General features: G+C 34.9%; 1 protein-coding gene across 4 annotated transcripts; it reads right to left on the bottom strand.

Annotated features, from left to right (window-relative positions):
- Positions 1-39: 39 nt before the first annotated feature.
- On the bottom strand, positions 40-15,083 carry klf3 (Kruppel like factor 3 (basic)). 4 transcript variants are annotated; one of them, XM_089132383.1, is made up of 8 exons: positions 14,891-15,083; positions 14,594-14,639; positions 8,634-8,685; positions 6,891-7,274; positions 5,506-5,656; positions 4,721-4,862; positions 3,440-3,588; positions 40-2,225 (listed from the first exon to the last, which is right to left on the bottom strand). In XM_089132383.1, exons 3-8 carry the CDS (start codon positions 8,664-8,666, stop codon positions 2,044-2,046), a joined length of 1,041 nt encoding a protein of 346 aa, XP_088988509.1. In that variant the 5' UTR covers positions 8,667-8,685; positions 14,594-14,639; positions 14,891-15,083; the 3' UTR covers positions 40-2,043. The 4 variants fall into 4 exon arrangements, with proteins under 4 accessions (XP_088988509.1, XP_088988510.1, XP_039547642.2 ...); XM_089132384.1 differs by having other exon boundaries at positions 6,891-7,271; XM_039691708.2 differs by lacking the exon at positions 14,594-14,639 and having other exon boundaries at positions 14,891-15,082.
- Positions 15,084-15,209: the final 126 nt, after the last annotated feature.

Below are 15,209 nucleotides of genomic sequence, written 5' to 3'. Positions count from 1 at the left end.
GATGTCTACGCCCCTGAAATCAAACACAATGACAACACATTTATACAAAATATTCACCATAAAAAGTTTATTGAATGATACATATTTAAATCTACATAATAGAAAAAAAGTGTCTGAACAATTTGTATTTAAATTCACAGTTTGATATAATGACACAGCATATTCCCCTAGAACTGTGAAAAAATAGAAGTAAATTGAAAAAGACAGAAGATTCACATCTTTATAAAAATGTATAATATTTGTTTTGGATTAAAAATATATCATAATCATGCTTTCTATAAATTGCCCATTCAGTCATATTATTGCTTTAAAAAATATAGACAATATATATATTAATATTTCCATTATCCTATCTGATTAGTTCATTTCAGTGAAGTGTATAATAAGGTTTATATTATATTAGAGAAACCGCTTTGCTTTTTCTCTGCAATTCTTTCTTTTGTCTCATTAAGGACTTTTTCATTTCTTATGTAAGTGCACCCTTGTTCTTTTCCTCCTTCGAAATGTCAAAAATGTCCTTCAGTTGATAAAAGAAATCCGAAAACTGGTCTATTACAAACTGTTAAACTACTATAAGAAAGGGAAACAAGAAGATGTAGCCCAAAGCTTCAAGCTATTCATAACCACCCATTTATAGATATTTGCCATTTCAAATATGTTTATATAAAGTGCACTGTTTCTGCTTACACATTGCCCTTTAAACGTTTGTTCACGTAAAAATGATTCGCAAAACCTACAAACACTACGCTCATCCCTGCATGTATCGATGACTGTCTCGCACGTCAAACATCTCTCACAAACAAAGTTTTAGCAGTAAGACAATGTCACCCATAACCTAGATGAACTCACTCTAATAAAAATAATGCCCTTTATTATTGAATGGTTCACATTTATCAAACTTCTCCACCTAAACACCCCTCAGTGAAATAAAGATTTTACCCTTTTGAGCCTCAGACACTGGATTTGATAAAACACAAGACGCAACAAAATATTTAGGATTATGTGAATATTCATGATTACAGAAATTATTCAAATATGAATAACGGTAAGATTAAGCAAACTGAAGCATTCTATAAGTCCTTGCAACTATTATGTACGTGTTGGAGGGTCAAGCGAGCCTATATTCGCGTTTAAGTCACTATTTCGAACTCTCAAACATAATTACCTGTATTTTTAGAATCTATGTGGGATAAAATCATTACCATAATTTCATTACTAAATCGTAAATTGTGCGTGTTGCAAGAACTTACACAGTACATGGTACTTACGGTAATAAACTACAGTATTAATACATGATTACAATTAATAAAACATGTAACTGTTTTACTAGTAATAGGTCAGTTGCTTTAAGCTACTTTTGGGACCAAAAACTATTTCTTTGTCAAAACTTAATTCTTAAGAGTCAATGCATAATGACTGACAGACCCAATCAAATGGTCAATCGGCTTTGGTCCTTACACTGAAACATAAAAAAACACGTTGAATACATATACAGGATCTGCATATACACAATTATTTACCAAGTAATATTTAAAACAAAACAAAAAAAAAGAGAGAAAAATTCACATTGTGCAGGTTTGACCCGAGTTGCAACCTAAAACAACATTAAGTGTGACGGTGTGAAACTATCTGAGTTGTGTGTGTGACTGGCTACTGACATACAGCATGTGCATTTGCTTGTTTGTGCTGTAACTGGCACAATGGGCCCTCTGACCTGCAGAGGGCAAAACAAAACGAGAAAGAGATGTGTATAGAGAGATAAGGGAGAGAGAGAGAGAGTGCTTGGTATCAAGAAAAAGACGTAAAGGTGCCTACTGCCTTGCATTTAAATGCCATTCGATTTTGTATAGATAAGGGTCATATCCACAGCACTATCAGCATTTCTTCATATCCATAGTAATGCTGACAAAATCCACTTTGACAATAATAATGTAGTAAGAGCTAACATGGTGTAATCCATCAGTTCCACTCGTTTCCTGGACAGGGAGTAGCCGGGATACACAAAACGTCCCTTAACATCACTGGAGTGTTGCAGTACTGAGGTTACACCAGCAGGTGACGCTTCTTGTGCAGAGCGAGGTGATCGGAGCGAGAGAAGGTGCGATCACAGTCAGGGCACTGGAAAGGCTTTACTCCCGTGTGCTTCCGAAAGTGACGGGTCAGCTCATCAGAGCGAGCGAACTTCCACGTACAGCCTTCCCACATACACTTATAGGGCTTCTCTCCTAAACAGTCACACAAACAAAAAGATGGGAAAGAGCATTTATTCATCCGTATGAATAGTATCAGTGTACAGTAAGTTAGGGTGACCACCATCAAACAAACCAAATGTGGGACAATTATAAGTTTGTGTGGGACATGTTACCAACACTAAAACATACCCTGAAACTGTTATATGATTTCTATCTAACTTGATAAAAACCATTTATATTCTGCCTTTCAGCTGATAAAAATGATTTGTTCTTTAGTCCCTTCCAGAAAAAAATCTTTATATTACATGTCATTTAAATTCAACATCACTGAGCCCAAAGGCAGCAGTAATCATGTATATAAATATTTTAGAAACAGTTCTGACCAAGTCCAACAAAATAAACAATGAACAAATAAAGGTAACGCTTCCTTTTACAGTCCAGTTATTTTACAATTACTGGGTAATAACTAGGACTATCCATGTACTTATATTAGCCTGTACTTTCTAGGTAAGTACACTGTAAGTACTGTACTGTAAAAGGAAGTGTTACCCAAATAAAATATAAAACAACATGAAATTGGGTAGACAGTCTTATATATTAAGAATATATTAAAAACCAAAACCAAAAACTTTCTTATTTTTATAAAGGATGTGAATTAAAACAACCACAGCAGGTTAAACAACAACAGATAAATTCCGTTAAATTAAAATGTTAATTTACCGAATTATCCATTTGTTTGCCGACAGGGAACGTATGAAACGAATCACCGGTCCACATTTTGATTGACAGCCGTCACAACCTACGAGTGACCGTCTTTACCCCTTTCTTTTCAACCATTGGATAGTAGGCCTATATAAAACGCAGCTGTTGTATTTGTACGTTACTTAAGACGAAGCGCTGAAAACTCAACTACGCAGCAAAAGTAATGAGTAAAATGCTTTCTTAAAAAGGCAAAAGAACGCATTCACGTTTTCTTAATATGATAATTAAAAACTAATAGACTGATGAAAATGCGGGACATTTCCTCAATTATGCGACGTGCGGGAAGGGGTGAAAATGCTGTGCAGTACAACGCAAAGCGTGACGGGTGGTCACAAAAAGTGAAACATTTTCCACAAAAAGATTCTAAAAATGTGAAGTTTTAACCATTCTAAATAAGTATTTTTGCACCTTGAATAGAAGAGTGTAATACATAATAATAAAAAATGTTTCATTCAAGCATTGGATGGATGTTCATATATATTTACCTGTATGTGTGCGTCTATGAGCTTTCAGGTGGGAGCTTTTGGTATAAACTTTATTGCAGCCGTTGAAGTCACAGCGATGAATGCGACGCTTCTTCGATGGATCTGGAGATTCTACCTTTCGACGTACAATCACGGAGTGTGTGTTTCCCCTGTTAAAGACAAAAATATATATATATTAATGGTCTTTGTTTGGAGTGCAGCTCTTTCTTTAACCACCAGGGGTCAGAGCCGTAACATTCAGTCGACCTCAAAGCATTGAGTATTGTATGTATTGATGACCTTAGCTCTACATTAGATTTAGTTTAATTACAATATATGATTTTTGGTGTTGTTATGTGCTTCCTTTGTGAATTGTATTAGTAGTGGATTGCTTGCTGAAGCAAGACTCATTGCAACTGCTCAAACTTTGTCCTTATCCACAAGGCACTTAAGCACGTAACTCGTTCTGCACCATTTGTGCTATAGACATGTTGTGCAACTTGTTAAGGAAAGGCTGTGACTGGACTTACAATTTCCGACTGGAAGACAATAAACCAGTTGAAAACATTTCCATGCATTTACTGAACAGAAATACCTCTACTGTAGGTTCTGCCTAAATACGCCCTGTAATTAAATACATCCTGCTTCTCTCTCGTCTCTCCATACACCTTACCCTCCCTGTCGGGTTGAGCTACATCGTCTACAGCATGCCATTTAATCTCCCACGTACTGACATTTGTTTCTAAAATTAGTTGTTTTTTTGGCTCTGTACTCAATATAAAATCAAATGATCACTCCACCTTACTCCTCCCTTCCTCTCTCCATCAAGTGCTCTCTCCACCCTTCCCTGTAAACATTGCTCCATTTTCTTTATTTCACCACTTATTTTTCTTTCAGTCACACAGTATGTGTCCATAACTGATGATAACACCACACCCATTAGAAGACATCCCACATACACATACACCATAAAAGTGCACTAATACACACAAAATAATAATGAAAAAACAACTCTAAAGCATGCAGTTGTACACGTTCGCGTACAGATACGTTCCCACCCCATGAGGGTTTGAAGAACACTTGGAGAGAGACACACTGTCTGAAGTACATGCTGGGGATTTTTTTTCAGACCCAAGGAATATGAGATATAGAAACGCACATACTTTCAGGATTGAAAGAGAATTGTAGGCCACGCCCACTATAAATGAGATCTTTTTAAAGGTCATGCAGTTTTTTCCTTTAAATTCAGAGAAGAAATGTTTATACTTCTATTGTAAAGATAGATGGATAGTCAGTACTCACTCATTATAACTTGGTGAGACAGAAATGACTGATGAGGTTATTTCCTGGCTGCGGGTTTCCTGATCGGGTTCAGAATGAGGCTCAGATTTGATTGGCTTGAGCTCATGTTTGTTTGGGGGATTCTCTGACTTCATCATATGGACTGAAGACAAGACACAAGAGAGAAATCAATCAAACACACACAAAAATATGCAAGGCTATATTAATAGAACTGTCACTAGAGCCCGACCGATAAAGGATTTTGAAGGCAGATACCGATACAAATATTTGTTGGTTTTAAAATCCGATATATCGGCCGATATTATTGTTATTTTTTTATTTCAGAAACGAGCAACAAAATATTATTAGATTTCCCTAACATTAGTTATTTGTAGTTAATTATGAGTTTTAACTAAAATAATATGATAATGCATAAATGGTTCTCTCTGCCTGACTCTGGCTGGATCAGCAGGTTGCAGGATGTGTGGCGCGTTATACACGAGTGTTGCCAACAGGAACGGTGTAGAGTGCCCTCTGGTGGACAAGCTATACAACTCCAACACTCATGACATGGTTGAAGCGTGATTCGCCCGTTTTTATTTTATTTTTGAAATATTCATTTTATAACTGCCGATACCGATATTTTAGAAAATGCCTAATATCGGCCGATAATATCGGCCTGCCGATAATATCGGCCTGCCGATATATCGGTCTGGCTCTAACTGTCACCCATTAAAACTCATGTATGTTTGCTTGAGAATCAAATGTGATTATGCCTGTGTGTGATACTGTAATCATCCCCTTACACTGTTTGTGGTGAGCAGGATCATCAGGTGGGATGGGTGACATCATGGGGGGAGGCATGTGTAGGGAGGGGTAGAGCACAGATAATGACTGCAGCATTGGAATTACCGATACTGGAATTAAGCCAGGACTCGAAACAATTGGTGTCAAGACCTGCATCACATGTAAACCAGAAAAAACAAATGGATAAATATATGACATAAGAAATGTCTGTTAACCTCTAAGTTTTAGACAAGAAGCAACAAAGACTATTTCATAGTTGATGATATGCCTTCGTTAATTGTTAATACATGGGTCAGTGCATTAAAGGGGTGTTCTTATGCATTAAACTGTTCAAAACCTGAAAAAAATGATCGGTTTTGACAAAAATAGTAAGCAGCACAACTGTTTTCAACATTGAAATTAATAAGAAATATTTCTTAAGCACCAAATCACCATATTATAATGATTTCTGAAGGAACATGTGACACTGATGATGCTGAAAATTCAGCTTTGCCATCAGGAATGAATTACATTTTTTAAAATATATAAAATAAATATATATTTTTTATAAAAAGCTATTTTTATCTTTGTTTTTTATAAAATATAAAAAAAAACATTATTAATTAATTGTTCAGCCTCGGTGAGAATAAGAGACAAAACATAAAAAAAAAATCATAGGACCCCAATTTTTTTATTTGTACGCATGTTTTTCTACATAGTCACACCACAAACACTTTATTTTGTGGATAATAAGCAGTGAAGCAGTTTTGTTAAGAAGATATTAAATAATAATGATAACATCTATTTTAAATCACAAATTAAGAACATGCTTAGATGTATTTTCAAGTAAATGTATTCATGAATTGAATTTTTTTAGGGCTATCAAACGATTAATTGCGATTAATCGTATCCAAAATAAAAGTTTGTGTTTACATAATATATGTGGGCACACTGTGTATAATTATTCTATATATATAAATACACACTCATGCTTGTATATATTTAAGAAATATTTTCATGTATATACTGTATATAGATTTATATATAATTTATATTATATATAAATATACATATTATATATATAAATAATATTTTTTTTCTTAAATATACATGCATGTGTGTGTATTTATATATATATACAAAATAATAAATTATACACAGTACGCCCACATATATTATGTAAACAAAAACTTTTGTTTTGGATGCGTTTAATCGCCCTAATTTTTTATGTTTTTTTTTAAACGAACGTCATATCATGTGAACTAGCTAATAAAATTAGACATTTATAGATTATTTTCATTTATGGTAATATGTTTTTTTTACACATGTTGTATAATCATGTAAATACCATGGTGTGTGAATACGGTTTTCATTCAGCACCATAAAGCATCACCCTTATTCTTACCGCAGGTATGGAAATGGCCAGTGGTGGGGACAGCTGCCTTGTTTGAGATGACCCGCAAGTGCTTCCTGTTACAGAGCCGGAGCTGAGGAGAGGATGTGAGACTGGACTGGCGCGCTCATAATGGGATGGAGGAGTGGCTCTAGGTGATGACGATGCCAGAGATGAGGAAGGCGACGAAACGGAGGATGCTTTGCTGACGGTTAAGTCGACAGGTTCATTCTGGGAGTGATGGACATCATGGGACTGAGAGTGTGTGTGAGGGGGGCTCCCGTAGGTGTAGTGCTGATAGCTGGGGTAATGGAAGTGATGATGGTACATCTGGGCTGGTGGTGATGATATAACTCCAAATGCCTCAGATGGTGGTTTAATCTGGTATAATGACTGCTCGAGAAAGAGAAAGAAGGACACGCTGTGAACTACACATTCACATGTACATAATTACACAAGCATTCATAAAAAGCAGCTGTGCTGAGTAGCAGTTGAGTCTGGGGACTATAAACTGACCAAAAAGACTAACTTTGAATGACTGAGTTTGAGCCAAATTCAACATCCCACCCCATATAAACTCCTAACCTAATAAGAAAGGAATGCATATCCAACTGCAGTTAGAGAAAAAGAGAGAAAATGAGAAAGCAAGCAAGTACGAGATGAGTTTTAGAGATACATTTTGAAAAATATCTTAAAGTAACATACTCATGCAATTCAACAATATCCTTACTAGTCTCTATAAATGAGTCTCGTGCTATTACCCATGAATTCAAAGATTGCATGGGGATTCTGCACAAACAGTCCGATGTCCCAAGACCAGGGTGTTCAGATGGCCATGTGCCAGGCAGCCCATTGTGCGTTAGTTGGTAAGGCAGGTTTGTTATTGGAAACGGAAAGTGAAGCATTGTTTTCTTTAAGATCAAGTAAACCGGATGCAAAGAACTAGACAAGCATCAGGAAGTGAAGAAATGTTTCAGATCAGTAAAAAAAAAAAACTTCTTTTGGCTAATACACTAAAAAAAAAGTTTTTTGTCACTTAGAAATAAGTACGGTAACACTTTACAATACGGGTGCACTAATGTGCATGAATTCAATTAATAGTGTAAATTAACGTGTTAACCACAATTAGTCAAAGCTATGCACTTCAACTTCCAGTTGTTTGCTTTAATTAATCATTAGCTAATGATTTGCAAAGGTATTATTATGCTATGACTTTACTTGTTGGGGCACATCATTGTTAACTAGTAATTTAGTAATTTGCACATGAATTTGCACTACAATGAAGTAATTAATCATGTATTAATGCATATTAGTGTACCCATCATATTATCTGGAAGTTGAAATACAAGGCTTTGGCTCATTCTGGTAATTAACATATTAATTAACACTATTAGTTAAAAAATAAGTTATTATGGAATTAATCCACAATTACATATTTAATTAATAACAATGAATGTATGAACTAATACATTAAACTTACAAACTTTTAATTAGTTCCAAATGTGGTAATCAATAATGAATAGCTTAGATGATCATAGTTACCCATTAATTCAGTATTATCTGTGCATTAGTTAAGCATTAATTAATGCTTATTAGTGCATTCATTTTCAAGTAGTTTTATAGTCAAACATACTACATATGGTGCTTTTTAACACTGTAGAAGAGACCTCTACAAAACCTTTGAGAAATTATTTGATATTTTGTTTCTTTTCAACTAATTTATTTATGGATATTTACCCCAACAACTGTACTCACCATGTCTGTATTTATTGAGTCACACATGAGCATGGCTGCTGCCACTGGAATTCTGGGAAATACAAAAAACAAACAGTAGTATATCAGTTAGTAGCAAAAAACAAACAAACAAAAAAAAACCCTTGATCAGTGACGTGTCGTAAGCCATCAGAAAGTCATTCTTCATCCCAAGCACACAGAAGCAGAGAAGCATGATAGAAGCGCTGAAACACGAATCACTTTAAGTACAGAGGAAGTTAAAATGCCCAGGGCAATGAACACTGTTTGTGTGTGGTTGTACATAAGATTGCAACACTATAAGAAAGCTTTTTCCACCTGACCCACTTAACCAGTATGGTGTTGGGGAACAGAGAGGCCACGTCATAGAATTGCTACTAAATGCTACTATTTCATCCTTAGATAATGATTCATTCCCTTATCTTACCACATCTTGTGGTTTCTTCAACTTCTTTATTTTGAATGAACTAATTAATAACTTGTTATTCCCGTGTTACATAAGGTTTGCATTAAAACTGTCTTGGAAGCTTTGTTTTTTATTATGTCTTTAGTATTTCATTGAGATATTAAATGTATCAGACCCAGATTTTTTAGTCTTGAAATATGATCATTCGTCATAAAGATATTAATAATAAACTGTAAATATAGACTACTGTTCAGAACGTTTGGGGTCAGTAAGAAATTGTTTTTGGAAAAAATCCCTTATGCTCAACAAAGCTGCTTTTATATGATCAAAAATACAGTAAAAACAGTCAAATGTGGAAATATTATTACAATTTAAAACCTTTGATTTTTATTTGAATATATTTTAAAATGTAATTTCAGCAGCGTCACATCATGAATGATCCTTCTTCAGACATTTATTTGCTTTTTTTTTTTAAATATAAAACTTTTGGACATTATAAATGGACATTATAAACTGTCACTTTTAATACACCCTTCCACTCTCTCTTTTAAAAAAGGAAATATCTTACTGACCCCAAACATTTGAACGATATAGTGTATATAAATAAATAAATAAATCACATACATAAAATATAAATCAATTAATTGTAAACTACAATGTTTAATATTAATATTACTATAATTTGTGAAAATATATCAATTTTACTAATGAATCAGATAAAATAAACAATTTTACACAATATTTTACTGTCTCTCAGTTCATCTTTCCACCACAATCTGCAGTTGGTGTATTCAAAGCATGGATGAAATGAAATGCGAGGCATAAAAAAAAAGATAAGGCAACCTCTTAAATGAATTAAGACAAGAAAAAATAGTCAATTTTTATTATTTTATACATGTGAGATGTGATGGAAAAAATGTGTTGCCTGATTTGATGTTGTGAGCAGAAATTAAATGAACTAGTAAGAGTGTGAAAAGTGTATTTTAAGAAAGCTTATATTGTAAAAGTCCAAAGGCTCAAAAGAGCCCATAGAAGAGAAATATACCTAACAAGTCAATGCACAAAGGAAAGAGATGAAAGGTCTACAGCAGCACCAGCACATCAGACATCTTGAGCATGTATTCATGTGAACACAAAAGAGACAAATATATTAAGCTGAACTTTCTGTGCGTTTTGTCTGAGCACACAAAGCACAACACAAAAATACAGGTACTGAAGTCTGCAGATGTTATAGCCAAGGTACTGGCAACCATTTCTATTTCCAAAAGTTAAAGTAAGATGACCCAGCCACGGGACTTGAGTGCGTGGACACAGAGAGGTGAATGTAAAGTCTCTTTTTGCAATCATTAACCCAGGGCGGTGCTGGTAACACACATGCAGATGCACGCACACACGCAGAACAATTCGTACAAGGTCTACTGAGTTCCCAGCAAATTCAGTCTTTCTGAGATTTCAGAAACACATGTACCATGTAAACAGGACTAATATTGCAAGAGACAGTAGCGCTCACACACACACACACAGGCTTTGGAAGCACTCCCATTGGCCCCAGGGTCAGGTGTGGGTTACGAAAACAACATACACACAAATACAGACACATCCAAACCTCAAATCAACAGTATATAGCTAAAAAAAAATACCAAAACATTAGACAAGACACAACAGATGAATTCAACTTAAACGCTATTCAAGACATCAGTTTACATATTTACCGAGAAGATGATTTTGTAACTAGACACAGTAGTGTTTTAAATGAATAGATCAACCAATGATGAAAGTTCTGCCATAATTTATTCTCTCTCATGTTAAGCCTGTATGGCTTTCTTTCTTCCATTATACATACAGTAGAACAATGTACAGACTGTTCTTTTCCATACAATGAACGTGAATGGGGACAAATGCTACCAAACTGCAAAAATGACAAAAAAGCATTACAGTCCTCTCATATTTCAATTGAAATTCCACATACTGTATGTGACCCTATAGGACGTCATATATACCCGCAACCCAACACAGGACAAAACTATTTGAAAAATGGATGGATGGATGGATCGCTGGGGGGAAAATTAAAGTTACATAAGTTTAGCCAAAATAATTGAGACCTTTTTTTTGCATTATTTGATGAAAAGAACATTAAAAAGAACAGTGTTTATTTTTTGTAATAATGCTGTATAAGTCTTTACTGTCACTTTTGATCGACTCAATGCATTTCATTCAGTGCAATGACTTTTTTATTTCCTTTTAAAAAAAAAGGTGTCTTATTGAACCCAAACTTTTTTAGTTTACACCAAAAAATAAAATAAAAAATATCTCGCTAACAGACAGACGTCAAAGATTAATTAACATCTCTTTATTTTATATTGCCAACATTGAAGACACCTGATGTTAACAAACAGAATCACTGAAGGAGAAAACCGTAATTTTAAAACAAACCTAAAACTTAAATTTATGTTGTTGTTTTTTTGGTTGCTGTTGTAAGTTTTACTCATTTTAAATGGTTAACTTTTAAGGAATTACTTTGATTATTACTCAATTCTAATTTGTTCAATTTAATTAATAATATTGCTTGTAATCTGTTGCCACAATTTTTTTGATTAGATAACGCATATTCATTTTACAGTGTACGCTTCTCAAACCACTGCTTTTCTTTTCAACTTGTCGGCAGAAGCATCAAAGCCTGATAAGCTCTTTTTCTTAGGAAATCTTAGTCAAACAAACTTTTTCCAAATAAAAGAGACTGTTTTTATAATGCCATCATAGTTAAACAGTGACATTTTTATATATGAGTTTTTCTATATTGATTTTGTTGTGTTTATCTCAAAGGGGTGAAGAAGTTCTTTATAAGACAATGATAAAGTGAGGTAGAGAGAGAGAGAGCTGTTCACAACCACAACTGTCCTCCAGGCTTGGCAGAGTTAAAGTGAACCTGTTAAACTGCTAACAACAACAAAACACATACCCACATACACACACACACACACACACACACACACCTGCAATTAAACTTAACAGTCTCATAAAATGCAGTGGTTGATACACACTCCAATAGATGCAGTTATTACGGTGTGCCAACTTGCGCAAGACTTCATAATACATCAAATACCAATAATTATCCTTCTCTACAACCTATTAAAATAAGTTGTTTAAATACTTAACTTTACTATAATTATAGGTTTTGTTAATAACTCGTAAATAAATCTATTTCTGCTCTGTCCATATCACATTATCACTTTAACTTCACATTTACAGTCTCTTTAGAGTTTAGTGTGACTAATTCTTTTTCTTGACCTCAGGCGGAGTGAATTAGTAGTTCAGACTGTTCGACTCTCTCTGTCAAATCTACCATGTGTGATACTTTATAAATCACACACGCTCTTCACTCAACATTACAGACCAGTGAAATCCATTAAGGCACACACACACACACACACACTCAAAAACCACAAAACGGCAGTGTTACGCTCTAATGCAGTTTCCTAGTGTGAGGAATGGTCCAGCTTGCTGACATGGAGAAAATGCTAAAACCAAAATTACAAAGTGCAGAATCTAATAGCAAGCCCATGTAAAACCCAAAACCAAACTAAACAGCACTGGTTCAATGCACACAACCCGTCAATAACCACCACTCTCAGATAACAGATAGTTTTTTCTGCCAGGTGTCTGAGAAATGCTTGCCCAGCTAACAGGGAATGTTCTCAGAACTGTTGGACGTTCTGGCAAAGTTATGAATGTTAACAGAACGCTCTTTCAAAGTTGGCAACTAACGCTTGTAAGCTTTACCGCGTAACTGGGCTACTTTTAAATTGTTGCTGAAGGTTGTTTTTTTTTCCCCCTGCGGGTTAAAGGTTGGCGCTTCAGTCTCTTGTAAATTGCATAAGGAGTCTCATTAATAAGGAGGGTTTCTGAAAAACTGGAATTTAAAGAACATTCAAAAATGATGTTTAACTTAATGGAAACGTGAGCAAACATTCTTAGAACGTTTTTTTGTAAGATGAGATCTGAGATTGAAAGAGATCCCAATGTGAAAAAGTTTATAGGGCAGGTTTCTGTCTGACTTAAAGATCAAATCAGATTAGACTGAAATTTAGATCGAGGACCAAATTTAGCAAGAAGGCCACAATGTGTCTTTTATTGTTTCCATAGTGAGATTAACACATAGAGGAGCTCTGCTACATGGGGGCCATATTTGGGCCATATTTTCCTTTCTTGCCTTTTCACAAACTAAATAGAGAGAGAGAGCATTTTAACAATGGAATGCGGATCTGAAAATGATCCTCTTTTGTAGTGGATTGTTTGTGTGTGTATCGCGATAACATCGGAGTATTGATCTAAGGAAAGAGTCATGTAAGTGGGTGGAGGGTCCAGTAGTGTGTGTGTGTGTCTGTGTGTGTGTGTGTGTTCACTCCCCCTAGGCAGCCTCCCCTCAAATGGTGAAAACAGGAAAAGAGGCTCCATATGCCAGATGGAATGTCTGACGCAAACCTCAGCCTTGAAACAAAGCTCAGAATACAGCTGACCATGGGACTTGGAGTTTTATTGTATTTGATTTGTACTCCTAAAATGCTATGTGTTAACCATACAGTGCATCTAGTCCAAACTGTGGATGCAGGCTGGCCTATTATGAATAGCTGGACATACACACACACACACACACACACACAAACTCTAAATATAGCCCAAGCTGATCAAAACCCAAATAAATTACTGCATGGGGCTTGAAGCCATGTTAAATAATATTTTTGACTTGAATGAAAAGTTGGATGGTCCCACATTGGTGAATGTATATTCAACTAAAATCTTGCCAAATCAATTGAATGCATATTCAAAAATGTATAGGTCCAATAAAACATCTGAATCAAGGTGTCATGACATTTTTAACTGTTTGAATGAACATAAACTGAAGACCTGACAAGCAGGCTATTAATGCAATAAAACAATAAGTGCCAAAAGAGCAATATAACTCACAATAATCAAAACAAACCCATGAGATGCCTACAGTACATGTCAATGAAATGGCCCTTATTACTTCGAAGTTGTTCAAAAAAGCAATTCATAGCCTACAATAAAAAATTGTAAATGTGTTGTATTCTTCTTTGCCGGGCAAATTCTCAATTCAATTAATTTTGATTGTGATATTGAAATAAAACTGTTTAGGTGGTTTAACTCCGAGGATTGTAAAAAGAAATGTAGCCTGCTGTAAAATAGAAAGTACCCACTTTCTTGATTGAGTGTCAAAGTCATTAAATGTTTAAAAAATATCACATGTTTTAACGTTTTACGAATATGTTGTCGGGTCAAATGGAGTAGCGCCAGTTACTACGTTCTTACTATTAAAGACTTAATGTCAGAATGTTTATAAAACGTTTATTGAATAATAAGCTATAAAGTTGTGAACACGTATTTTCAAGTGAAACAAATTGTTTGAATAATTTTTTTTTACACATTTTAAAGTAGTAATTTAGCCCTAATTATTATTATATTATTATTATTTTGACAAAACATGAAAACAAAGATGACATTTCTGAGAGATTGGCACGAGAAAAAGATTTCTCGTTGCCTTGATATTGACCCATTTTTCAGATTATTGTAGAAAAGTCCACTTTCTAAAAAAAAAAAAAAAGGACAAAAAGACATGTAGGTCTATACTTAGCCTATACCCTACACACGTGTGTTAACTAGATAGGCTATTGTATTTTAATTTATTAAATATTAATTTATTGAAAAAATAAGAATTTAAGATGACTGAAATGTTAATTTACAACAGCAGGACCAGCATAAAGATTAGTTTTTACTTATTTGAGGACAGTCGATGCTCGATGGAATTGAATAAAGATAGTAAATAGCCTATACTTACATGTTAGTAAATATTCCTCAAGTTAAAAGTGCGCCGTTATGAAAGACCACAGACGACAGACGACCCGAATCACAATAGCATGAAACACCATCCAAATGACACACTCGCATTAAGGCAGAGGACGAAAACTTTCCCGAGTGTTACGAAACAACTTGTCAAAGCGTATAAAGTGTCCTGAGTGAATTTAGTCTATCACATGATTAAGGCCGGGTGGGAGGGCGCTCGCGGGAGGTGAGGGTGGGGCGCGCTCACGGGCGCGCTCTTGGCAGATACGCTTAGCTGGAGACAGGAGGGGCAGAAGAGAAGAGAAGGGTTGGGT

This window comes from Pimephales promelas, chromosome 6 (genome assembly GCF_988280905.1).
Source record: "Pimephales promelas chromosome 6, fPimPro1.hap1.1, whole genome shotgun sequence".
Classification (NCBI taxonomy): Eukaryota; Metazoa; Chordata; class Actinopteri; order Cypriniformes; family Leuciscidae; genus Pimephales; species Pimephales promelas.
This window is presented reverse-complemented; position numbering and strand designations above follow the sequence as displayed.

Excerpts from the sequence above, each read along its gene's own strand:
- klf3 (XM_089132383.1), bottom strand. The coding sequence starts at position 8,666 with ATGCTCATGTGTGACTCAATAAATACAGACATG. Across the intron at positions 5,657-6,890 it reads TGGCCATTTCCATACCTGCG|GTCTTGACACCAATTGTTTC; the intron begins GTAAGAATAAGG and ends CATGTGATGCAG. Across the intron at positions 3,589-4,720 it reads GTCTCACCAAGTTATAATGA|GGGAAACACACACTCCGTGA; the intron begins GTGAGTACTGAC and ends TGTCTTTAACAG.